Here is a 27,268-nt window from a genome sequence, read left to right as displayed (position 1 = left end):
CACACCGCAGCATTAAACAACTTCGTCAAAATTCTGTGGATAAAAAAATAACTAAGTGCTTAGTCTGTTTTACCTCAGCCGTCTTCAGTACTGGACATAATACTGGTAAATTTGTTGAATAAAAAGGCTGCAGATTATGGAATCTAAGACGCCTCTTTACCCTGTTCGTCCCTGAACACATTACCTTCACGCTCCACAGTAGCTTTGTAAACATGAGGGAGGCAGATGACTAAACGCTGCTGAGCATAGGCCCCCATCCAGCCAATGTCTCTCCCTGTCGAGCAGTTAACATTTTTCCCCAAAGCAAGAATGGGGTCTGGTTGATAGTTGGAAGTTATACCGTCACTACCAGACTGCCGTTTCAACGTGATAAACATCAGTAGCGTGGGAAGCAATAACATTGATATTAGTAGTGATAGCCATAGCTGTCACACAAATATTCGGTCTTGTTATGTTTTAAAGAGCTGCAGAGTTGGAGAGTTGGTCAAACTGCAGCCTGTACTGCACATTTACTGCCACTAGACAACTTCACTGCCAAACTCTCTGTCTGCACTAGTGGCTAACAGCCGTCTGCTCATAGCTCAGCCACAGACCATCGCTCTCCACTCACACGCTACAAACTGCACTATTCTTAAAGGAGCCATGCCACATTTATAATACCAGAAGCCAAGCTTGTTAGATGACATAAAAGTCCCAGATGCTAGTGTGGTCCATTCCATTACAGTGACAGCTTATTTTTTTCTTGTTTAAGCACAAAATTAAAGTATTTGTCACAAAATGATAAAACACTGTCAGGAAAGGTCAAAACAATTCTCTGGAGGCCTTTCAAAAATGCCCAGATGGAACTGTTGACAGGAGCACTATTTTGTGTAATTTATGCAGCGAGAAGCTTTGGACCATTAGTTTACCTTAAGCTTTAAATTTCACCTCCTTTTAAAGTTCAGAATGTTCATTTGTTCATTGATTCACTCCTCTACTGCATTGCATCAAACTATTTTTTATTCATGTTTCATTTATATTAAAACATTATATGTGTGTGTGTGTACACATACACATGTATGTCACACATGTACATGCAAGGGGAAATGTCACATATATAAGTGCAAGGGGAAATGGGTTATATATATACTTTTCTTTCATTTTTTTCTGTCTTCCCTTTTAATTTTCGTCTGTCTGCCTCTCTCTTTCTCTTAAAATTGAGGTTTTCTTTGCCGCTATCGTCAAGTGCTTGTTAAAGGTGGAAATCGTTGGATATCTGTAAGTAATAAAATAAAGACTATGGTCTAAACCTGCTCTTTAGGTAAAAAACTGCTGTGAGATAACTTCTGTTATGATTTGGCACAATAGAAAAAAAAATGATTTCTCAAGGTAGAATTGAACAAAGCCTATATTGTATCAAATAAATTATATCATTTTATACAATTTTCAGATTTATTGAATCTGTCTTATCTTTTTGCCATTAAATTTCAACATTGTAAGATTACAGTCAGACTTTTGATGCACCCATATACTTTAGACTTTTGACAATTTGAAAGTTATTTACCCTGGTCTTCATAGATAGTATATACCATTCAGCTATATTATAAACATGTATATAAATTATATTGGATAAAATTCCAGTTCCAAAAGTAATAATGAATACAAGGAAACAATAGTATGAACTGGAAAATTTTGATATGTCTAAGTAGTAGAAAATCTATCCAAAAAGTGCAAAAATATACAAATTTGAACATCCAAAATTTCATCACAACTTTGCAATTCTATCTACAGAGGAATATTAAGGGATATGATGAAAAGCTATGAACATGAGCTGCTCTGACTCATTCTTATATGTTGCATTGCATCTCAGAATCTACAGTTATCCAAAATATAGTGGCGTAAAGAGTACAACATTGTCACAGTTAGTTAGCTATGTGTAGTAGAAGAAAAGGGAAAAAACTAAAGTTCTTAAAATCTTTTTTATGTAATCTGATGTGTTCTGCAATAAAGACCTGGAGACAAAAGGTGTCTTCTAGTCATCTGAGTCCCAAAATATTAATTTAATTTTGAAGAAAGTATACTATACAAGAAAAAATTAAGAAAATTAATTAGTTGTGGACACACACTAACTGATTCTGTCATATATTTGTATCTTTTAGATAACTGATTTTTGTTTGTTTAATGGTAAGTCATCAAAGTGAAAGAATAAAAAAACTTAGTAACACTTACTGTACACAATGTGGTGAAGTTGTTCCGGAGTGTTGATCCTCTTCTTGCTCTGTTCTTTCAGGACTTGAGCATATCAGCTGCCTGCAGTCTGAACATGTGAACAGGTCATCAGAAATTCAGCCAGCTCCTGACGAACAAAAAAATGCCGACAAAACCACATTAAAACAGTAATCACCCACATCTGATCCCTGCCGTGTTTTCCAGCTGAGGCAGACTAACAGTCAGACTATGCACGTACACACAGTGAGGTTGTGGAGCACCTAAGCTTCCTCATTTCAGCTACTTCCTTTACATTTTAAGTCTTTAACTTCCTTTTTTTTTTTATCGGAACACTGACCAGCATGTGTGCAGGAAATGACAAACGCAATGAGACAAGTGCCACCGCTAATTATTTCAATGACAGCACCAAGTCAATGATCATTTAAATGAGTTTCATTGTATTTTTAAAATGCTAAAAGAAAGTTTATTGTTGACCTTGAAAACAGTCGTTGGACAAACAAAATTGTCAGAAACAAAGACTGAGGAAGTTGAAAGTATAGTTGAAGCTCCAATAAAATGCTGAGGTGTTGTTAAGAAACTAATGATTTTTTTTTTTCTGTCAAAACGTAAAATCTTTTAGTGTCCCGCAGACGGGGAAATTTGTTTGTCTCAGCAGCGACAGAATGTTACAGAACAAAAACAATAGCAAGAATAAACAATATGATTAAAAAGGGAATAGATAGAATAGAGTAGATGTATATACATATTTACATTATATAGTGCAAAATGAACTGCAGATTTGTATACACAGATTTTAAATACAAGTTATAAATATGGGTGTTAAGGAAATTGCCCAAATAATGCAAAAGACAGAAACGAGTTTTGTACAGGCATATTCCTGAGGCATCAATAAACTGCTTTTATGTAATACATAATTTAATGCTTTTAATGTTTTGAATGAAAAATGTGAATCTGAAAATTAAAACGTAAAACTATTCAATAGCTGTCAGACAACTGTAGTGTAGTATAATGTACAATTATCACCTCTTAAATTAAGAGGAAGTTGAGTTCAAGATTCAAGTAACATCAAATTTGTACTGGAATTACTGGAGCAAATGTATTTCATCCACTAGTTTCTGACAGAGTAATGTTTACATGTTAATGTAAAAGTGTGTTGATGGCTTTTTTTTTTTTTTTTTTTGACAAGACAATACAAAAAACTTTAAATGAAGAATACAAGCTATTAATTATGAGTGTGTGTGTCTGTGTGTGTGCGTGTGTGTGTGTGTGTGTGTGCGTGGGTGTGTGTGTGTGTGTGTGTGTGTGTGTGTGTATGTGTTGGAGTGTTAGCACTTCGCAGCATTAGCAAGGGCAGACAGTCAGTCATGTGTTACAAGCAGATCATGTTTACCACTCAGGAAGTGCCATCTGGCGTCGGTGTGTTTCACACTCACAACATACCGTCAATTTAACACAAACCAGCCCTAAATGCTGCAGCTTTTGGCCAGCTGCTATATATATCCTTACATGTAGTTTCACTATAGTTCAATTCAATTCACCATTCTATTCTATTGTATGTAAATGTAAAATGTATACCCTAATGGTGAGTTTAAGAGCTCGACTGAAAAGGAGAACAGCAGTGCTATCTATAACACACCATGAAAGAGATTGCAACACTGTGACATTTCAAACTAAATAAGGTGAGGTCTCTCAGGTTTGTTTGGAGTTGATGCACTGGGGAATGGAAAATCTCCCCAAATGATTTCTACTTCATACGTCGTGGTCTTTGTACTGTCAACTTTCTGTAACTATGTCAAACTGCTCACATCTCTTCACACAGAAGGAAGTCAGCTATCTTCACTTCCTCAGCTGTTCTTAACCTCATGAAATGTGGCCTTAAAGGGATATGTAGGTCTCAATTTTAAAAAATCATATTAGGTGTTGCTATACTTGTTTAGAACTCTACTAGCACATACAGGTATGAGAGTGTTTATGACTTTGTTGACCCCTTACTTTCTGCAAAAAGTTCTTTTATTTTTATTTTTTTAAAGATGTGATTTTTCCAGCATATCGCTTCCCTGTAAGATTACATTTACCCAAAAGTATAGTTAATTCCACCTTTTGGAACAGCAGAACTATACAATCATTAGCTAAACTTCCCTTTATCACGCAGTTATGAGAAAAATGTTATTGATGTGAGTGTTCTGATGGATAATGGCACTGTCATGTTTCAGCTTTCTATAAATCTATTTATCTTCTAATCTCTGTACTTCATTGTGATTATCTATCTATACTAAGTCTGATCATATATTTATTGTTATATTTTTGTTCAAAGTTTACTGCAGTAAACCCACGTTAAAATCAAACAACTTTAATTCATGAACAGGAGCAGCTCTGCATTAAGGAAAGGTAGCCTGCATCACTGGTTTATTTTGATGGTTCCCAATAATATCTTGTGTAGAGGCCTACATACTGTGTAATACACAGGTCAGCCACAACATCAAGACCACTTGTCGTTGGGAAGTATCGCTGCCATGGGGGGGTGCACTTGGTCGACAACCATGTTTCGATGGGTGGTTCGTGATACGTGGCTTCCCAGCAGAACATTGCATTTTGATGAGATGATTAATTATAATCACGTCACCTCTCAGGAGTGGATTGGTACCACTTGTACTTTGTATGAGTCATGTAATAATTTTGTGACAGCACTAAGGTTTCTAACATTTATAACCACCTTGAACAATATTGAAGTTCAATACTAGGATCTGTCCCATGGGAACATACTCAGATAACATTAAGGGCAATACATTTTTGATTCTTATTCACTTAATAGAAATTTCTATCAACATAAATATACCAAGGATTGTGCTCTGTGTTAAAAACAACAGCATTTAAGTCAATGACCTATTATTAATGGACACAGCCTTCAAGATGGAGTTTCATAGGAATGAACCCCGTTAATTCTGCTCACTGGTGCATAAAGCCAAATACGCTCAACCTCAGATCTGACCAGGGTTTTTTCCCAATAGCTTCCACACTGTACGATCCATATAGTGTGCGCACCACAGACTTTCGCTGTCAGCTATCTTCCTGTTTAGCGCTCGGCTAACTTGAATGAAGATAAAAAAAATTCTAGACTTTCCAAATGTTATTGAATGTTAATAGCTCAAATTATGACAGTGAAATGAGTAATTTCATGGAGGTTTTTTCACCCATGAAAACATGACCATTTTAAAACCCCTTCTGTCACCACCAGCTTATGGGAGAAAGCCATTTTTGGCCGAAGTTCATCACATGATAATGTCATTACACAGTGTGGCCACTACGAAAAACTGACTTCAGAGCCTGGCACTCCTCGCTTGATTTAAGTTTAAGTACTTCTGGAGGAAGTAGTGCTATATGGGGCACTGCATGGTGCATGTGTCACTCGCTGTTGGAGAGGAGAACAAAAAAATGCAGCTGGTACAGGTGTGTTGATAATGCGAAATATGAGCGTTGAAACCATTTTAAATATTTAATAAATTGATATATCTTGATTATTCTATATTTTTGACAACACTTCCATGTAACCCCCAATAATGTAATAATGCCTGAAAATGTAACAAAATTTGCATTTAATTTGATTGAAAAATTAAATAAACCCAATAACACAATTACTTGACCACCGATGAAATAAAATGTCCTGACTGATATTGTTGTTATTTCCTTTTTTCTTTTAAATGTACTTAGTACAGTATGTTTTTTTTTTTTTAATTTAAAACAGATGGCGAGTGGTACATTGTTATCAGGAAAAGATGCCACTAAAAAACCTATTAATGAGAAATCGGCCTGCCCATACCCATGCGGATTGGTTGTCCAATAGCCACAATCACAAGATGGCAAAATCTGCAGAAGATGGCTCACATTACAGAAGTGAGTAATGAGGACAAGTCAAGTAAATTCCCATGCAATATTCTTTTTCATTGGACACAAAAGAGATTCCTGTTGAATCAAGTGGGTCCTTTCCCATTATTTTGGTTCAAAGCCAAAGTAAATAACATTCTTATAACACAAAATGTAGAACAAAACTTAACTTAATTGTAATAAATTCACAGATATGTAAAAAGGGATTTGTTTAATGTAAATTTGATTACATTGACTGGCATTATTACATTTTCTGGAGATGATTACATTATTGGATGCTATGAGCCAATAACATTTCTGACTAGGAAGATATAAATGGACCATTCAATTCTTAGCTAAATGTTTCACTATAACTTATAATGAAGCATTCTTGAGATCTTGACAGAGCTTAGCAAGCAAAGAACAGCTTATCATTGCTTAAATCAAGTTCCTGTTTTTCTATTATTATTATTATTATTAAAGACTGTTGTCAAAATGTTGTGCTGATGCATGCCTTAAACCTATTTACTCTATTTTACTGGGTAGACATCGCATACTTAAATTATTGTTACCCACGATGTGACTTTGTTTCTTATAGTCCTTTCACTATTAAGATCAGAGATTCTGTCTCTAGCGAACAGTAGGAAGTCATTTTTTCTTAACCCATTTTATGAACCCTATATCCCCTTCAACTAATATCAGTTTGCAACCTGCCAAAAACCAATGAAATTTATTTCCTTGTAATATAGGCTTGGGTGATATCCTAAATTTTATTTCACAATATTATCCCGCCTTAACATTGCGATAGACAGTATTATCATTGGTTGATAACTCTGCAAGTCCAGCCAATCGAATGGCAATGAGTAATGTACATTAAATGTAAATAAATCTGCATCTTATTCTTTTGCACCATATATTCCACTTACTTTAACTCCACAATACCTCAGCATGTTACTTATGTACCTTATGTACCTTTTTATTATTATTTTATAACTACTTAAGCATTGTTATGTATATAGTACACTACTGTTTTTTGTATATTGAATATAGTACTTTGTTTCATATTGTTTCTACACTGATCAGGCATAATATTATGACCACTGACAGGTGAAGTGAATAACACTGATGATCTCCTCTTCATGGCACCTGTTAGTGGGTGGGATATATTAGGCAGCAAGTGAACATGTTGTCCTTAATGTTGGTGTGTTAGAAGCAGACCAGTCAGGGTGCCCATGCTGACCCGTCCACTGCCGAAAGCATCAACAATGGGCACATGAACAGCAGAACTGGACCACGGAGCAATGGAAGAGGGAGGCCTGGTCTGATGAATCACGTTTTCTTTTACATCACATGGATGGCCCTAAACCTAACGCTAACCCACATGGCATCAGGATGCACTAAGAAGATAAGCTGGTGGAGGCAGTGTGATAATTTGGGCAATGTTCTGCTGGGAAACGTTGAGTCCTGCCATCAATGTGAATGTTACTATGACACATACCACCTACCTGAGCATTGTTGCAGACCATGTACACCCTCTCATGGAAACGGTATTCCCTGATGGCTGTGGCCTCTTTCAGCAGGATAATAAGCCATGCCACAAAGCAAAAATGGTTCAGGAATGGTTTGAGGAGCACAGCAATAAGTTTGAGGTGTTGAGTTGTCCTCCAAATTCCCCAGATCTCAATCCAATTGAGCATCTGTGGGATCTGTGGGACAAACAAGGCTGATCCATGGAGGCAACTTACAGGACTTAAAGAATCTGCTCATTACACCTTCATTCCAGACACCTCAGAGTACCGTCAGGGGTCTAGTGGATTTCTATCCATCCATCTATCCATCTATCCATCAATCCATGTAGCCATCTATCCAGCCATGTTAAACCTGAAATGTTGCCAAATTGACAAGCTGGCATTCTTCTTTCAAAACAAAGTCCTCCATCTCTGTATGTTAAAGGCCTGCGTACATGTGGCTACATAACACCAATTAACTTGTTGTAACCTCCCAAACGTGCCACAGTTCTATGTACATTTTCTTTTACAAATAAAACACTGGAACAGCTGTTCAGTATTTGACATTTTGTAAAAAAAAATGGATATAACAGCAAATTTATTTCAATTTCAATTATTTCAAATTCAATAGTTAAGGTTGTCAAAATAATGTGATAATTTCAATTAATTACAGAATAAAAAAATAAATAATTAAAATAATGCATAATTAAAATAATGCAGGTTAATCACGCTCTATGATAACCCTTTACATTACATCACTGAACACATTCCAATGCAATTTTGTAAACGTGGTGATACCTAAACTCTGCCAAACATACTGAATGCAAAAATCCCACTCCAGCCAGTGTGTTTCTTACTGTCAAACATTTACCATTCAATTTTAGTGACAGCTTAATTTTTGTCAAAAATGATAAAATATTGCCAGGAAAGATCATAAAAATTCCACAACACAACAATTTTGGAGTGTTATATGCTAAAAAATATCACCTCCTTTTAAAGTTTAGAATGTCCATTTATTTATTCATTCACTCATCTACCAAAATAAATGTGCAAATGCTTACGCCAAATATGCGATTGTTTTTCATTAATTAATCCCAAAGCTTGTAATTAATTAGATACATTTTTGACATTGACAGCCCTATCGATATTATCTGCACATAATAGTATATTATCTCTATATTGACCGAAGCCTATTGAAAACATAAAACCTGATAAAGCACAGAACATACAAGCTGTAAAGGTGACAGAATGACACTCAATTTCATAAGCATGGTTGGGTTTGCAAAACCTTTCATGAAAAGAAACATAAACAAGGTGGAATCAAATATGAGAAAATCAAAAATGACAAATGACAAGTGAGATCAGTTTCATGTTCATATTTTATTGAACTGACTTCTTTCACTGTACAGACAGTTCTGGACAATTACTCGCTGATATCATCAGCCTGTGCATCAGGATTCATATATACAGTGTCAATGTCAACAACACTGCTCAGACAGTTTATAAAGCCAATTTATTTCCATGCACGTGAACTAAATGGTAAAATAAAAACTGCTCAATATGTTTTTATTATTAAATTGACCATCGATGTTCCAACTTGCTTTCTTGTCATCAGCTTTTAGCTTATAAATGGCGACACACTTGGAACAATTTATATTGTGTTTGAATGACATGAGAAAAAAAATGGAAAAAAAAAGAAGACTGAATAAACAGATGACTTCTCCAAAAATAAGGGGGAGAACCAACCATGACAAATGTTCACTGATGCACACGAGTGCCCACACACAAAAACAAATTCTTGAGATAAGTTTAGTTTAGTTCCATCTTTAGTAAACAGTTAACAAGCCTAAATATTTGTTTACCACTGTAAGACTATCACAGTAGTAACCACAGCTGCAATCACACCATTTTTAATGTTAAGTTTTTACTCATTTTCTACGCATTCACTAAAAAATTGCAGTCATCTACCTGAATAACAGGTTATGAAATGCCAAAGCGGAATTACCAACAAATAGATTTTTTTTTTTTTGGGTAACTGCTGGTGTGATGGGTGTTGGGGATGGATATGCAAATTGGATACACATTATAATTTGTTAGTGATAGTTAGGCACTGACATAATATTAGCTTTTACAAAGTGTTGCAGGACCTTAGCGTTTGCCCAATACAACAGAGGTCCTGTTCAGACTTGGTATCAACATCCATCCTGAGCGATCTTATCACAAGCGGACAGCTCTAAGTACTGGTGTCAAACATTCCCAAATAGCATTAAGGAGGCAGAGAGATCCAATCCAGTCAGTCAGACCACATTCCTGTGTCTGCTGGGCCACATATGACTACATCTTTTAGCAGTGGGTGCGCACATGTATCTCGAGCCAAATTGAAGGACTGCCTACCCAACTGATGTGTGCATCACATGTTGCTGCTGTACGCTTTTAGCTGACAGCTTTGTTAATATATATTTGGACAAGCAGCATGTAATTATGTTCAGTGTGTTTTCATTTACTTGTCCTTCATCTGTAAAGCTCAATGGCAGCTCTGAAGGCACTGCAGCGACTGTCTAGTCAAAAGATATTTGTGTACAATTTCTCAGCTCTAAGGCCATGCGAGAATATTAATCGACTGATTGGTTCAGCAATGTTTTGATTTTAATGGTAATATTTCTCAGAACAGCCCACAACACTACCTGAGGAGACTATGAGCATGTTTTGAAAAGGAAGCTACAAATATAAAGCTGCTGATTAGGCAGTGGCTTATTAGGGTAAAAAACATTGGGTAAAAAAAATCGTGTCCATTTGTCCCAATGATGTATGCATTTATATGCATATAGAACAGGGGAAGTAAGATCTGGGTTTACTTTCGGCAGCATATGCTGACTTTTGCCAGCAGATGAAGACAGTTATGGCCAAATTTCCCAGTGGGAAAAGGAATACACACAAGGTATAAGTACCTCATTCAACCCCATGTACGACAGAATCGCTGTGCGATCCAACTCTCCGGAGGTGACCCATGCATTACACCTGACCTTAACAGGGCCACTATGTAGTTTTAGATAAACAAGCACTCAGAATTTTCATATATACAGTATTGATGAGGTAATCATGCTCGGAATTTTCAGACAGAACATTTTTTTCCCAGACTTTCTAGGGACAAAGTCAAAAATGATGAACTTGTGTTTCAGGTCAGTTTGTTAGGGCATGAAGGTCTTTATCATCTGATAAGAATTTCTCCTCCAGTCCTACCTAATGCCCCTCTAACTGCCCTAACTAACTCTTGTGGAGGGGCCCAGTGTCATAATATCTATAACTTTATCATCTTTATCATGAAAATGTTGTGACGTGATGCATATCTCTCTTTAAAAAAAAAAAAAGAAAAGAAAAGAAAGGAAAAAAAAGTATAATGTATATTTCACAGACATAGTATTTACATTCAAGGCTGGACAGTTTAGTAAGCAGACACGAATTTATTTACCACTACAGCCATGTAAATATCGTTTGTCTCTTATCTCTTATCTTACCTACGTCGCCAGTTTCTCAAATGATACATTAACACTGAGCATCCCATTTACAGTGTCTGTCTCAATGTAATGCTAAGTATGTCCAAATGATGCCTGTAAGAAAAACGCTAAGTGAAGGTGTTACCAATCTGCGGTCAAATGAATCGACGTTAACGGTAACTCACCCTCTGGAGTGCAGGTTATACCACCCAGGCTGCCGGTCTCTGTCCCACAACTGTTAGAATTCTGTAAGGTTGTTTAAAACTTTAAGCTAATGTGTGCAGGCTGAGTGTGACTCTGCTCTGAGCAGGACGGAGAGCTGTCTCGCGGCTGTGCAGCAGCATCCTGTCATCAAAGCTTTGAAGGCTTTATGGATGCAGGATATGTGCTTCCGGTCCGGAGTTGATGAATTTCCTGAGTATCTGCCGATTGGTCCATAACAATGAGCAAATTCAGCCGGCCAATGACGCTCGCCAAACAAACTACATCATTACAACATGTTGTATTTTTAATTCAAAAAGGGCCGAAATATTGTCCATTTTGATTATTGTAGGCATTTAAATATATTTTATTTCTGGTTGTTTTTCATCAGTATGAATTACCTGTGGTCAAAACAGATTTATTATAAAGCATCCGATTTAAAATCAACATAGCCCTCATCATGCGTTAAACGTAGAACCCCAGCAGATGGCGGTGCACCATTGATATGGTGACATCTCACAAGTATCTGGGAGCTCACCTGAGCAATAAACCGGACTGATCACACTGCAGCGACATATCAGAAAGATCAGAGCGGAATCCATCTGCTGAGGAAGCCCGGGTCCTTTGGAGTGCAGTGGACAGAGCCGGCCCGAGGAATAGGCTGTATAGGAGAATGCTCAGGGCGCCGTCATCCACCAGGGGCGCCACAAACGGGGGGAGGAAAAACAAAAAAAGAAAGAAAACAAAAACGGGTCGAGAGGCGAGTTGACCCCAGGACCAAGAGAGAGATTAACTGATTCACCCATCCCCTTTATAAGGGTAGTTGTAAGCCTTTGGTTTATTGTGTCACAGTTTATATTTGTTAAAATGTATTATTGTTAATACTAGATACCTTAGCTTTCACATTTCAGAGAGAGAGGGGGAGGGAGAAAGAGAGAGAGAGACTCATTTGCTTTGCAATGAAGATACTGTTGAATGAATCTCATAGTATTTTCATTATTAGTCTATATTAGTCTTGTGTATAGCACACACCAAGCATTGGTTATTTATGTATTCTATTAAAATGTAACATCCTGTGGTCACATAAACTTCTCTTCTTTCTTCAGATGAACTTTTAAAATATTTCAGCACCAGCCCAGAGACACAGCATCAGATGCTGCTGTCCCTCTACCTCAGCACAGCACAGTGACACAGCATCAGGACTAAAGGCTGCACCAACAGAATCTGCTGACTGGCCATCTCTTCTAACTGGCAAAGTAAGAAAAGGGTTAGTTCACAGAGGACCAGTTCAAATTAAAAACAGGTTCACATTTCCCAAAAACAAAGATGGGAGAAAGGGTTAACATGACTTTTTAAACAGAGTCTTAGTTAAAGGCTTCATCTCATTTGGTGTGATATTTTTTGACTTAAAAGAAATAAAGCCACCTCCTGAAACATGGGGGCAGGGGAGACTTCCAACACAACAATATTCGTTTTTTAGCTACACCCATTCTGATGGGAAGGAAGGGCCCTTGCATTGTCAGAGCAGCCGAATATAGCCAGAGTACAGTCTGGCTGAAGATTTGTTTGACATAGCTTGGAAAGACAGTTGAATATGTCACTCCAGAAATTACTTAGTACTGGACAGTGCCAAAATAAATGTGATAGTGATACTTCTGCCTTACCACATCTGTCACACAGGGATTACACTGATTCAAAAATCTTGTTGAGTTTGGTTTTGGAGTAATGCAGTCTGTGTAAGACCTTAAATTGAATTCATCTGTATCTAGAACTAATAGAGCAACTCTGTATTCCGGACAAGCCCTCCTCCCACAGTTTATCCAACACAGGGACTCCTAGTTCCACGGCCCAGGCTTCCCTGAGATGACCGGCCTCTACTTGTGTCGGTAAAGCAGCGACGAAGTGGGAGATTAAATGTTTAGCATCAGGCTGAGAAAGAAGTGTATTATATAAGATGTGACTCTTTGGTTTAACTTTGAATTCTGGGATACACTCTCGTACAAAGTGCCTAACTTGAAGCCAGAGAAGCCAGTTATACAACATCTCTCTACAAAAACAAGGAATCTCTGCCTGTCTGTGTGTCTGTCTGTGTGTGTGTGCCTCAAATATCTCTGCAGATCAGGATCAGACTGATCTGAGAGTTGCAACATGGCTGCTGTGTGGTTCAAGAGTGTGCAACATCGCATTGGACTACAATGATACCATTAATAAATTATTTCATAAATGATTTACCAATTCGGCTAGCATCGGCCGCAGCCACCATAGTCACGTGCGCACCAGAGCCAATCACTGCAGAGCTCACTTCCATGACACACCTTAAGAAACAAGCGGATTTATGCCTGCAGCGGTATAAATCCGCGTTCTGTGCATCTAAACTGACTGTTGTGGATTAATGAGACTAAACAAGTCCGGACTGAGTCTGTTCCGGTCTGAGGAGACCTGTGATACCTCTCCTTCACACACTTGGACCTGTGATACCTCTCCTTCACACACTTGGACCTGTGATACCTCTCCTTCACACACTTGGACCTGTGATACCTCTCCATCACACACTTGGACCTGTGATACCTCTCCTTCACACACTTGGACCTGTGATACCTCTCCTTCACACACTTGGACCTGTGATACCTCTCCTTCACAGACTTGGGGTGTATCAGTCTATCACTGAAGGACCTGCCCATTGCTGTGATTTCACTGGCACCAGTCTACAAAGTACCCTTCCAGCTAATGAGAGCAGTAGACAACATCACTTCTGTAAACTGGATTTAACTGTTTGTCTGGTGGGTAAAAAAGGTATAATTCCTAGTCAGTGGGTAACATGGATAGCATGGGTCAATATTAAGTAAATTGGAAATAAATGTGTTAATGCCTCAAGACAATTCCTGGCTTTGGGATAATGTAACATTTGTTAATTTGTCCAAATGTAAGTCACACACCTGATTAAAAAGTCACCCCCGACTAAGTTAATAGTCTGAAAAGTCTAGAAGAATATAGGAAACTGTACTATAAACGTTGGGTCATGAATATATATATTATAATGCAAGACAAATTTTTGTATTGTTAATTTTAATACAAATATATGCTAGACTTCCAGCATCATCTTTATTAGAACTATTGACACTAATGCCTATTTTTTTGTTGACTGTGATAGCAACTGACTTTGACCTATCCCGCTGCAGCACAGTTTTTAAACCTGTAAAACCTATTCTTAAATCTACGGATGCCATTGGATTTCAAATGTGTTCTTTGCTGTTTTCCAAACAGTAAATGTGTTTAACTTAACTAATTTAGATCCTGGCCATTAATTTACATTTACATGTACATTTAGGGCATTTAGCAGATGCTTTTGTCCAAAGCGACTTACAATAAGTACATTTGTCACAGGAGAGAAACCACCTCACTGTCGACTTAGCAAAAATGAGGTACCGAAGCAATTGTCAAGCCCTCATCTGAGAATTTGCTATTTGTCAAAGATTCTTTAAGTGCATAAGTGCTATGATTGAAGTGCTAACATTCCATAACAAAAAATTAAAAGGCTCATTCATAATTAAGTTTGTGAAATCCTGCGCACAGAAGAATACCACATAGTACACAGAGAGGAGGCAGCTTTCAAAGGCAAAATAAAAAATGTGATTTAACAGTTCCCATACAAATAGAAACAAAGTTGGCAACACAGACATAAAAACAACATAAGAACAAAGTATTTTGTCCACAAGGGATAAAAGGTTGGGTTAGGTTGGAAAGAAAACTCAAATAAGAAAGAAAAACAGCAGCAATGCAAGGTCCTGCTAGTATTCCAGCTCAGCGAGCACCAGCAGCAACGACACAAAGCTTGCCAGGTAACTCCACAATCTGAGGAGCACAAAGCAAGTAATCACCGAGCCGCTATCCTTGCATAGAAAAGGAGCAACCAGTTTCCTCCATCCACCTTCTTTCAGCAGTCATTGCACAGCAAGAACAGTACTGTTCAACACTGGGATTAGAATGTTCCCCTGTTAGGCTTGTCAACCAAAGAACCAACAGCACATTTTCTACAAAGACTGGTAACACTGACCTGGGGCCAGATAGCACACAGCATAGGATAGCACAGCTAAGCCCAGGATTGTTTAATGCTTGTTGATGTAATGCACATGTGTTCAATCTGTGTTTGTCCACTGTTTGGTGATCTCTGTGTAGTCAGGTTATTGGTGGTTTGCTTTGCTACACAGCTGATTTGACGTTAGTTGAATTATGCTTCATACACACTCAGGGTCTTTGCATGCAACTAGCCATCTGCTCTAACCTGGTACCACATCACTCACCACATTTTCATCATCATCATCATCATCATCATTTTCATTCATCATTCATGTGCTAAATAAAAAACTTTTGAAACTCATTCTGTCCAGTTAATGTTGTACAAGAGTGAATGTTGCCAACCTCCACTCTTTTAAGGACCCAAAATCCTTTTACCATTACTAGATGACATGGCAATGTGGGTTGTGGTTATTATGTTAATAATTAGTAAGAGTTACAAACTGACTGAATTATTGAATTGGCTGTTTTGGTAGGGGGAAGACCAGTCAAGTGCAGACAAGCTTTTCAGCATCTGTTAAGTTTTCAAAGAGATGTAGCAACCCATTATGTTTGAATTTCAGGGTGTCTGGATATCTCAGAAATGGGGTGTTAGACCCTGTTAGCAATCTGTTTTCTCACAATGTTGAAGGCTCTCTTCCTCTGAGTGGTTTTGTTGCTGTAGTCTGTGTAAAAGCACAGACTCGATGTTAATAGACCAACAGTCTTCTCTTTTTTTTCATTGCAGTACATTTCTGGGGCGGCTGTAGCTCAGTGGGTAGAGCAGGTCGACTAGCGATCGGAAGGTTGCTGGCAAGGTCCGGGCAAGGCTGAGCTTGTCATAGTGTCCTTGAGAAAGATACTGAACCCCACATTGCTCATCAGTGAGGGCCCTGTGATGAGCTGGTGACTTGTCCAGGGAGTACCCTGCCCTCGCCTTGAGACAAAAGCTGGGAATTACTGGACTCAAAATCCACCACCCCATTACAATAACAGTGCAGTTCAATTCAAGTTTGTATATAGACATGCGGGATACTAATAAAAACCTAATAAAATGCACTGTACATAGTTAAAACATCTGCATCATGACAAACCCTCATATTTTCCAATCCAGTATCACTAGTTAATGTCACAGTAATACAGTGCAAATACATTATAACTTAGGCTACTTCATATAAATGTTTCATGGCGCTGTTCTTTTAAATGTGTCTTTTTGTAAGAGCCTTCATTAAAAACACTGCAGTTCTATCAAAGGTCAGCAAGACAATATGAGGAGCGTAAAGTGAACCTCAACCAAAGGTAGAAGGCAAGGGAAATATTACATAGCTAAAATGAACAACAACATAAAAGAAAACTAAAAAGCAGGAGGTAGGTATCAAACAGTCCAAATCCATGTGAGATGTACTAAAGTAGACTCCCAATAGAATGGTGTAAGGATTATGTATTTTTATAGGCTAACTCAGAACTTAGCATCACCCTGGTTCCCTCGACAAAAGTCTGCTCAATATAACCCTGGATGAGGGCTTCATGGTCTGTGACCTGCAGAATCCACATTCACAAAATTGAACAAGATGAGATTAAAATGTTGGCAATCAACAATGAAATCTAGGGTGCTCTGGTACCACATACACTTATGAGCATCCTTGTATTTGAACATGGTGTTCATTATAGACAGACCTTGACTAGCACAGAAGTCTAATAATAAAACACCACTGGGGTTCAGATCAGGGAGGTCATTACAGACGTGCGCGTTTAAGTCCCCCTGTAAGACCACAGAGCCCCCCAAGGGGCCCAGCTAGGACCTCCAAGAAGGCCGCATACTCCGAACTGCCGTTTGGTGCATATGCACTGACAACAGCCAGAGTTTTCCCCCCAGCTCTTAGGCGTAGGGAGGCGACCGTCTCGTCCACCAGGGTAAACTCCAACACGGCGGCACTCAGCCAGGGACTTCTGAGTATCCCGACACCTGCCCAGCCCCTCACGCCTTTGGCAACTCCGGAGAAGAATGTCCGGCCCCTATCCACGCTCAACCTCCTGCACCAACCTCCTGGGTATTTTGAACCATACTTAGTCTGGCCCCTCACCTGAGACCAATTTGCCTTGGGAGACCCTACCGGGAGCAGATGGCTCCTGATAACCTAGCTCCCAGGTTCATTGGGACACACAAACCTCTCCACCGCGATAAAGTGATGGTTCCCGGAGAGACCCCATGAGACCTTGTTTCTTATTACTTGAAAAACTTTGTATGGTAGTGAATGGAAAAAGACAAATCATTTTTGATCCTGTTTGAAATGAGTCACAAATGAATTGGTGTCATGAACCACACATATGATGTGTGACATAAGACGGATTAATTAAAAATAACTGTGAAAATACGTAATCATAAAGACTACACAGCCAACAGTGACGTTGGCTCATTGAACGGCACCTTTTCTGTGGGGTGGCGGCCATGTTGGTTTTGATGACATGTTGAGTGAGATGCTGTAGTTCACTGAGCATTCAACACAACACAAGACAATATTTTACTTTATCTATGATGAACTGCAGCTTTTTGGCTTGGAAATGTATCTTTTAGGTTGACAAGCATCATATGTGTATTTCTTGGCACAAATCAACAGGATCAAAAAAATGATTTATCTCTCCATCCAACATCATGCAGTGTGACTTTGGCTCCCTGTGCATACTCTCACCTATTAGGGTGAAAAAATGTGAGACCTGGAATGGTGCTGACTAGGAAGCAATGAGCGAATGATGTAGATGCAGGGCATAAATGGAGGGAAAGTGCGGATGAAGAAAAAGCTTTTTGGAGGACACAGGTGGGAAACGGCGCAAACAGATAACACAGTCCAGAAAACCCAATATAACCAGACAGAACCAACATGGCCATGCGAAATGTACATTTATATCTAGTTGGCCAGGGCTTTACTACATCCACTTAACCCTCACTAACTCACTAGTTACCTTTGACTCTAATTTCTTTTATTGCTTTTTTTCATTCATTCTACATTTCTCAGTCATTGTGATAAGATACAGACTTCTTGTTATTCTTACCTGAATCCATTCACGTTCATCTATATATACACCACTTCCTCACAAAAAGAGGTTTTCTCCTGCTTCCTCTGCAATACCCCATATACAATATGTATTACAATATGTAATACATTACAGCCTCCACATTTCACTTCTCCAAATATTTAGCCTAACGCTAACTCTTTGGGCTTTAAGGTGACATGTAATGTTGATTCAATTTGTTATGAAAAAGTATTTCTTGTCTAAAATACCCAGCTGCCAGATGTTTGGTGCTGTTGCACTGTGTAGATGAGCACAGTCGTTACGTCACTGTCCGGGGTTTCCTAGAGAAGTGAACCTTTCGGCGTCATGGCGGAGGCCGGTTCTCGGAAGATCCTGGATTGAGATGCCAGCTTTCTACAATCGCAGTGACCGACGAGCATAAGACTTTGCTTACATCAAAAACCGGGAAAGGGGATTTACTTGATTTTTGGAGGGAGAGTAAAACCAACATTGTGCCAGATTTACCGAAGTGAGTCGTTCGGGGCTGCTCTCCCTAACTGGGAGAAAGCTGGCTAGCTAGCAAGCTAGCGTAAGGTAGCGCTAGCTATCAGCGCCAGCTAACGCTAGCTCACTAGCTGAATAAAAGAAGAAAGGACCTCTGAAGTGGAAAGGCTCATTTAGACAACTGTTTTATTGGAATTTTCACAGGTAACGTAAAAAAAATACTTTGTACCATACAGCGTGGAGTTACTTATCTCGTAGTTCAGCGAGAAAGTCAGCTAACTTGCATGTTGATGTGGTAAAAGCCGCGAGAAGTGAGCGGCGAATGAAAACAAGATGGAAGAGGGTGAAATTAGGTTAGCTAATTCTGTTTGTGGGGGTAAGAACGAGTTCTAAATAAGTTTCAGACTCTTCTGTGGCCTATTGCTTTCAGGGAAGTGCGCACGGTTAAACACTGCTGACGGCTGAACGTCGAGTATCGGCTTCAGTTGGAAAATGGACATTCCAGCAGTTCCCTGCTGAACTAGCGCAAAGTTTTGTCATTTTGTTAGCTTCTTTGCTAGCCTCGTGCTTCCTATCATTAGCTATTGCTACTTTCCTTGACAACCCCCGTAAACGCTTGGCGATCGCTCCTCTCACTACAGGTTAATTGAGCCCACGTTGACGTTAAACACGGCACTATAATTAGCGTTTGACCCATATTGTCGCGACACATGTTGTAGAATTATAAAGATAACTGTTGCTCTTATTGGTTTACAAGTTTTATGATGAACAAAACCAGAACCTCTTAATACTAGCATAACATCAGTGCTTCCATACAGTCAGGCATATGGGACAGCTACTACACTGAAGCAATTAAGTGGCTGACAATAATCAAGCCGTGTTAACTTATTACAGTAAGGGCGCATGTTGCGACATATTGTTCGCCGTTGAAATAGTGAAATAAAATACTGCCTGGCGCGTTGGCTGTGTCTGCATACATTACTGCGAACGTACCCCGCCAATACAGAATGTTGGCGTCATTAGCCGGTATTAGCTATTTGGCTTCAAGCTAAACTGCAGACACACTCTTAGAAGTGTAACCCTGAATCGACGGCACGAATGTTGACAAAGGAATGTTTGCAATAATACATTTTTGTCCGTGGCCAAGATTAATGCAGTTATTTAGTGTTTAGAGTGCTCATGGAGCTTTGTGTGCATGTGGAAACACGCTACACAGGCCCGATAGGCCTCGGTGTAGAAAGAACAAATACAGTCAAGTTAGTGTAACACTGGCTACGGCCATCCACACAACTCCGTCTGTTCTGGTTTTAGCTTGCGATATTCATAAACAAATAAGGAGTTTGGTGTGCAAGAAACTATAACCCAATATTAAAAAGCATAAGAAAACAGCATAAATGACCAAAGAAATCTTCCCATTTGACAAAGTGTGAAAACTATGCTGACACTGGGACAGTTCGTTGGTTAAACTTTGATGCATAGTTTGTCGGGGCTGTGTAGTGAGCTGCTAATAGATTTTGTTTTGTAAATATGAGGATTTGTAACTGTAGTATATTCAATTGTCAATACTGTACCCCGAAGTCCTAATCACTCCCTTCGCTGCTACTAAGGCATCATGTTACTGGAATTTGTCAGCAAAGATGAAAGCACAGTTCTGGCATATTTCAGGCTGTCTCTCTAATGATGTTATTATGATCTTCTCTTACAGTTTTCCACGTGGAACAGGTTGTTAGGGTGAAAGGATCTCTTTTGACTTCACCATGGCTGGACGTGGTGAAGATGAAAGTGTAAGCAACAGCAGTGGCGAATCAAGGTAAATCAACCAATCAACTTTGTCCAGCGTACTTCTTTTATTAAGTTTTACTGATGTCAAATGGAATGGTTATGTTTTTTTACTCATTTATTGTTTACAATATAAAGCAGCAGTATATTCTGCATATAGGCTGGATTTTACAATTCTAGAAATGGTGGGCTGTAAGAAATGGCTCCTGATTGCAGGTTAAACTGTGGAATGGAGCTAATCCAACTCAAATATGAACTTGAATGTATGTGATTTGCTAATACATAGAAACTGCCAGATGATGCGAGATTGTGATGTGGTAGATATTGCGTAGTGGACACTTCAGCTCTGCTCAACCAGTGGAATTTTTTAAATTAATGATGGGGGCTGTATATTTTGATTCAGTGTTGTCATTGTTGAAATAATCTATAAGCATGGCAAAGTTTAGTATTTGTTTTTATTTCATTCTATATTTTTGATATTATAGAGTAAAAGTAATATCAACTGTTGATGAAGGTTCTTAGTCATCCGGGTCATGGTTATTGTAAGTTCTGTGTCATAGGACACTGGACCAGTAAGAACTGAAGAAGCCTCTTGGATGAGAGGCGAGATGTCTTTAAAAAAAACTCAGAACGTTTACATGCACAGCTTAGTCGGATTACAGCCATAGGTCGACTTTGCTACCCAATCTGACAACTGCAATTGTCCAAGTATACATGCCCATGAGAAAATAGAATTATTGGCTGAAGCATGTCACACAGATTCCTGTTCTTTTGAATATCTGCGTATACACTACAGAGTAGACTATCTGAATAGAATGAGCAAGATGTTACATGAGTTTTTAAACAGTGGTTGCAGGTTTGTCCTTTCATTAAACGGTGAGTTTAGTTGATGTGCTTGTTTGTTGTGTATAAAAGAAGTTACTTGTCTGACATGATATTAGATCTCATTCCAGATTTTAGTTTGTATGAAAAAAAATAGCAGTTTTGTAAGGCAATACAGGAATAAGTATAAGTGAAATTAATCCAGCGATGAGTTCCTGTCATGTGTTGTCTTCATAAGTCCACCAGTGGAGAGCAGCCTCTGTGCTGCACTGTTGGCTCTGGGGAGGGCCAGCGTTGTACAAGATGCTGAGCAGGTGCAAGGGTTTTGACATTGAACTGACTGAGCATGGTTATTTTCTTGACCACAGATTTTTAAGTTATGTAATGCTGTGGTGTGTGTTGGCCATTTGGTTTCGGCTGGTACTATTCCGCTCTATTAGCATCAGTCTGGGTGTAAAAAGTATCCACAAACATGTGGCCTACCTCAGGTTTGTCTCACAGAGGTAATTATTTAGTCATCAAATACCCAAAATGCTTGTAACTGCTGCCTTTTTAAGTCCAAGATAACTCTAGTGTGTACACACTGCACATTGTTTGGGTGCTGCACATCCCTAGCATGGAGAGATAGTTACTACAGAGCTCACTTCCACGACATACCTTAAGAAACAAGCAGATTTATACCTGCAGCAGCGCGAGCTGGACAGGGATTTTGCCGGCAGTTTGGTCCCATTCTGTTCTGTGCATCTAAACTGACTGTTGTGGATTAATGAGACTAAATGTGTCCGGACCGAGACTGTGCGGGTCTGACGAGATCCGGAGACGTGCGGACAACAAAGTGGAATCAGAATCTGTGGATGTTTGTGTGTAGCTAGCTGCTAGCTGCTAGGCCACCCACACGGCCCACCTTCCGAGTCGTCAGACGCACCAGCAGGTCCAAAACCGGACTTGGGGTAAATAATATCCGCCACGCTTTTTCGCAAACATTGCCATCACGTTTGCTTTGTGTCTGGTGCAGGAAGAAATGGTAAAAACTGGCTTTTGTCACAAAAGTGTCCAAGCAGCAAGTTTGGTTGTTGAGGAACGGGAAGTTGCTAGCAGTATAGCGGCGTTGTGCTAGCAGTATAGTGGCGCAGCGCTGTTGTTCCACTGTCTGGGGAGAACCCTGAACTGTGTTGGTGGGGCACAAAGCTTTAATGTCAGCTGTTGCATGCGCGATGATCTTATTTATCTAATTCTGTCCCAATGTTGGTTAGGTTTACTTATTATAGAGACCTCTTCAAAGCTCATATTATGACCCGAACCCTGTTTTGAATGATGCCTTCTCCATGTTAGAGAGAGTTCATGACTGTATAAAGAGACATTAAGCTGACTGACTGATCTGTATGATTGAATTAACTCTGTGTGGGCTTCTGCTAGCATCACATACCTGATGTTGATGGGGAAACTGGAGAGGAACTACGATCTAGGCGGTCAAACTGTGTATATTCTCCATCTGTATGTGATGTACTTTTGCTAGATGTTTTGAAACATTGCTTGCTTGCTCCCTTTCATGCAAAAGACTTGTAGCACTTTGGCTCTTCCCATCATTGCCTCTTAGAGCAGGGTTTCTGCGTCTCTGCGCTCACGTGTGTGTGAGGTAATGGACCGACAGTGAGCGCCTGCCCCATCCCCTGCACAGATCAGGCTCCCACACAGGTCTGTGTTCAGGATTGGGGACAGTGGAAATCCGACCTAGATGAATGCCTTCATTTTTTCAATTGTGGTAGCAGAACCAATAACGTCAGAGCTTATTGATGCCACAAATTTAGCCATGCGACCCGTTTAATACTGGGTTTCGGTACACATCCTCCGTTAGAGTCCTCTCCATTTCTATACTTGATTAACAAGTGTGTGAAAGAGCACGCATTAGTTTCTAAAGTAATTAGGGGGAGTTCTCTCCTCCCCACTTAAATGTTTTGTATGCAGGTGTTTGAACTGAGGTGTAGATATATGAAGCATCCATAGCGAAAAATGATATGGGCTAACTTGAAGAGGTAAAACTCAACACCCGCCTCCTCTTTTGGTCCTCTCCTGCCATTGAAAAAAATAATAATAAACAATAATCCTGCAATGGCAAAATTACTAATTTAAACACCAAAAGTAGTGGTGTAATTCTGCTAAGGAACACTCCGCCACCCTGCCTGTTAAAGAAAAGTACATTGCTCCTGCAAACACTACTAGTTGTGTTTTCAGTCATATACTGGTGAGGCATTTTTCCCAGGATGTGGGGTCGTTCCCCAGCTGTCTCCCGGACATTTACACATGTGTGATTTGACAAACAAGCTGTTATTATATGTGGAACTATCACCTACTGGGTGACTCCTCATCCATTTGTGGCTAGCAAAAGTCAATTTTTCTTGAAGTATTCATTAACTATCCTTTTTTCTAGAATTAACTTGCATCACCACAGAGTTGTGTTATCAAACAAAGTTAATTTATTTGAATTAAACAAAATGTTCAATAATTAAAATAACTTGCATTTATGACTATGTTTTTATTAATAATTATCCACAATATATGTCTATCTCTGGGGGAATCTTTCGATTGTCTTTTATTGACAGCTGTTGCATGTGATAGTGCCCCGTGAGCACAGTGGGCCAGCCTCCAGGATGAGGTAAACAGTCAGTGCATGTGGAACACTTGCAGTCTTTATATCAGCAGGGATATTTCAAAAGGTTATTCAACACATCTGTGTTTCCCTGCGTATTACTGTCAAATGACTGTGTTTGCTGTAATGTTTCAGTGTGAGACTCAAGTGAAGTTCATTGACAGTTTTTTCCCCCTTCTGCGTGAATGATAAACATGAATCCATTATCAATGTTGCTAGTTTCAGTGTTGACATCTACCCGCTGTTGGTTGTAGTTTTTGAGCTGTCATATTGAAGCGCTAAGTTCCACAATTTAATGCTTGATACTTTTTTTTTGTGTGTGTGTGTGTGAGAGAATTGATCTGGATATGAAATGTTAATTGTGAGGCAATATACAACTTCAATTTCTAAGCTTATAAGACAGTCTCTAACTCTGATCCTGTCCATCACCTGTCCCTCCCACTTCCTACAGTTGTGTGCTACTGTCAGACCAGACAATTTTTACCACATGTTGCAAACGTGAATTATAACTTCCTTTTGAATTTCAGATGATGTTTGCATGCTGTCACCTGGCCTCAAGCTTTGCAAATTAATTGCTGATTCTACGAACTGTATCTAATCCCATTAGACTGATGGCATGTAACTTTAATTTTGGACTTCCTACAAACTGGATGAGTGGACCACATCCTGTGTTTGCAGTGTGTGACAGCTACTGCCAGCCCCATCTTTGTAGATGGTGTTTGCCTTTGGTAATTATCAGTAAAAATGATGACGAGATCTCCCTATAGCCTTGGGTTAAGAGAGAAAGCAGGAAGGAGAAAGGGAGTCAGGATGAGAGAGTGCAAAAAACTGCCCTGTAGACTGTAATATTGTCATGTCTGTGACATTTTTTACAGACAGACTTTGAAACTGTAGTGAAATGCCGGTATGATGTCAGTATAACTGTCCACAGGTTGTTTTAGGTGAACAGTTGCCGAGAACCAGGCACATCGCTGAATCAAAACTCTAAATCACTAAATGACATGCATGTGAGCTGTTTTTACATTATTAGATAAGTACTAACTATCATCATTTCTGTACATTTTCTGTGTATTTCAAAAAGATTTATCATCCACAGTTTAGATTGAAAAAATATGAATTTATTGTGTTGCATGGTGATTTCAGTAGGTGATTTCAAGAATGGTGTACCAGTTCTACCAGTGGAAAAAATGTGTCTGCTGCTCTGTATAGTACGGGTGTCACGCTTCTCCAAATTATGGCTATTTGGCTTTTGATTTCAAGGTCACCATTCAATTTTCCAGTAATATATCCAGTCCTAGAAGACCATTTAAGATGACGTAGCACCAAGACGCTGTCTCAATGAGTCTCGGTTTCAAGTTTTGTGTTGGTGCAGCCTTCAAACTATATACCAGTTTTTAAATTGTCCTGCTAGGCCAAGATGAATACGATAAATGATGTACACTACACTTTTTACATGAATATTGCCGTCGCATTCGGTGCAGGAAGAAACAATAAAAATGGGCTTTTCTCACGAAAGTGTTCGCCTGAAGGAAGTATTCACAAGCAACAAAAAAAAGCCACCCCCTTTCCTATTGGTGGATAATGGCACCACATCAACCAGTCACAGAATTATATGGCAAAGCACTTGATTTGGTTGCTGAGGAAAAGGGGGAAACTTGGGCTGGGATGGCAGCAAAATAGTGACAGTGACAATGATGGAGACAGCGTTGGCAAGTTTCAAGAGTTGAGAGATTTGTGACATTTGGCGTGTTTAGTTAGTGTTAATCTAGTTAGTGTGTTATGTTGTGTGTATAGTGTAGTGGTTTTTTGTTTTGTGTGTCAAAACAATGAACCTGCTGAATGTGGAGCAGGCAGTGCAGCTCTTCTTTGCGCTGGAAGGAGCTGCATGTAATCAACTGACTTTCAAATCAAATAAAGAAAAAACACATTTTGACAATAATTGTCACTTAACTTTTAATTATACAGATATATGATACTGTAGATAGGTATTTTCTATTTTCTTCAGTCTTTAAGGAAAAGAACTGCTGCTTTTAAAATAGAGTGAAAATAAATAAAATGACTTTTTAAAAGTTGTGCGCCTTAAAGTACTCAATTTTTGAAAAATAGAATAATGGGTATCAGCAGCTTGAGTTTGCGTTTTTTTTTCTTAATGTTTCACACCATTTTTACAGATACATATTTTTACAGATAGATCTAAGAACATCTTAACAATTGAACAGTTTGACAGTTTCTCTCTCTTTCCCTCTAATATCCCACTCCTCCTTTGTGTTTTTCATATTGGGCTCTAGACTACTTATTTTCTGTGACCTTAGTTCAGACTTGAGTGGGTATGTTTGGTCAAAAACTTTGTGCTTTGTCTCATAGTGTCTTTTCACATTGACTCATTGAATGAGTGCCACGGTCTCTGAGCATATGAGATAGACTCAGACTCATACATGTTCATTCTTCCCACTGGAAGCACAAAACCAGTCTGTCAATTCTTGGTTGAAAGCTCTGTTTTCGCTTTCCACTTTTCTCTTCTTGGAGAAACCTGTCTCTCTGTCTACTCTTCCTGCATTGCTCACTCGTCTTTCCGTCTGTCATTTGCTTCTCACCTTTTTCATCTGTCTGTATTCAAAGTCTAAATGTTTATCACCAGGAATGCACAGATGTGATTGTCTGAGTAGCATCACGTGGCTGGCTTAGTTGCATGCAATTGGTCAGTGGGTTTCCAGATCTTCTACACCAGTACTGTGAAGTCTAGAAAAACTGCGCTGGTCAAAATAGACGCACCCTGTCAAAATTTTAAATACTTAGATATATATCGACTATAGGTCCAGCTCCATGTTGGTCGGTAGCTGGGTCAGGACCCGGACCGCGGTCCACCTCTCAGTGATCTATGGTCTAGGTCATAGGTCACTAACAGGCGGACCAGACTTTATGGTTCAGGTTTAGCAGATTAGGAAATCCTGTCTTCCAATTGAAAATATGGTTGAAAAGAATGGTATCGTTTAGACAATTGAAGGAATCATTTTAGTCTTGGGGAAACACTGATAAAACCTGTTCACCATTTGCTGACATTTTGTGGTGCCGGATGACAAATGCAACTGTTATATAATTAGCATTGCAAATCTACTCGGGCCTTACACATAATGTTGTATAACGCATAAGGTTAAACGGACCCAGGGCCTGGGTTAAAA

The 27,268-nt window shown here is 39.1% G+C and overlaps 2 protein-coding genes across 4 annotated transcripts in view; one reads left to right on the top strand and one right to left on the bottom strand.

The window, feature by feature from the left end:
• Nucleotides 1-11,432, bottom strand: part of syk (spleen tyrosine kinase) — a 42,549-nt gene extending 31,117 nt beyond the window's left edge. The window contains exons 1-2 of one of the 3 annotated variants that reach the window (XM_037117782.1): nucleotides 11,257-11,432; nucleotides 2,209-2,335 (exon numbers count right to left, since the gene is read on the bottom strand). The gene's annotated coding sequence lies outside the window, so the exon portion shown is untranslated. Of the gene's footprint in view, nucleotides 1-2,208; nucleotides 2,494-11,256 lie in introns of those variants that run through there. The other 2 variants (XM_037117781.1, XM_037117780.1) reach the window with 2 other exon arrangements.
• A 7,240-nt stretch (nucleotides 11,433-18,672) lies between these two features.
• Nucleotides 18,673-27,268, top strand: part of chd1 (chromodomain helicase DNA binding protein 1) — a 43,859-nt gene continuing 35,263 nt past the window's right edge. Inside the window, exons 1-2 of the mRNA XM_037117188.1 lie at nucleotides 18,673-19,045; nucleotides 20,547-20,651. Coding sequence (XP_036973083.1) covers nucleotides 20,599-20,651 — 53 coding nt within the window. The 5' untranslated portion in view covers nucleotides 18,673-19,045; nucleotides 20,547-20,598. The remainder of the gene's footprint in view (nucleotides 19,046-20,546; nucleotides 20,652-27,268) is intronic.

Source organism: Acanthopagrus latus, chromosome 12 (genome assembly GCF_904848185.1).
Source record: "Acanthopagrus latus isolate v.2019 chromosome 12, fAcaLat1.1, whole genome shotgun sequence".
NCBI classification, from domain to species: domain Eukaryota; kingdom Metazoa; phylum Chordata; class Actinopteri; order Spariformes; family Sparidae; genus Acanthopagrus; species Acanthopagrus latus.
Note: the sequence above shows the minus strand (reverse complement) of the source record. Positions and strands in the feature narration are given on the sequence as shown.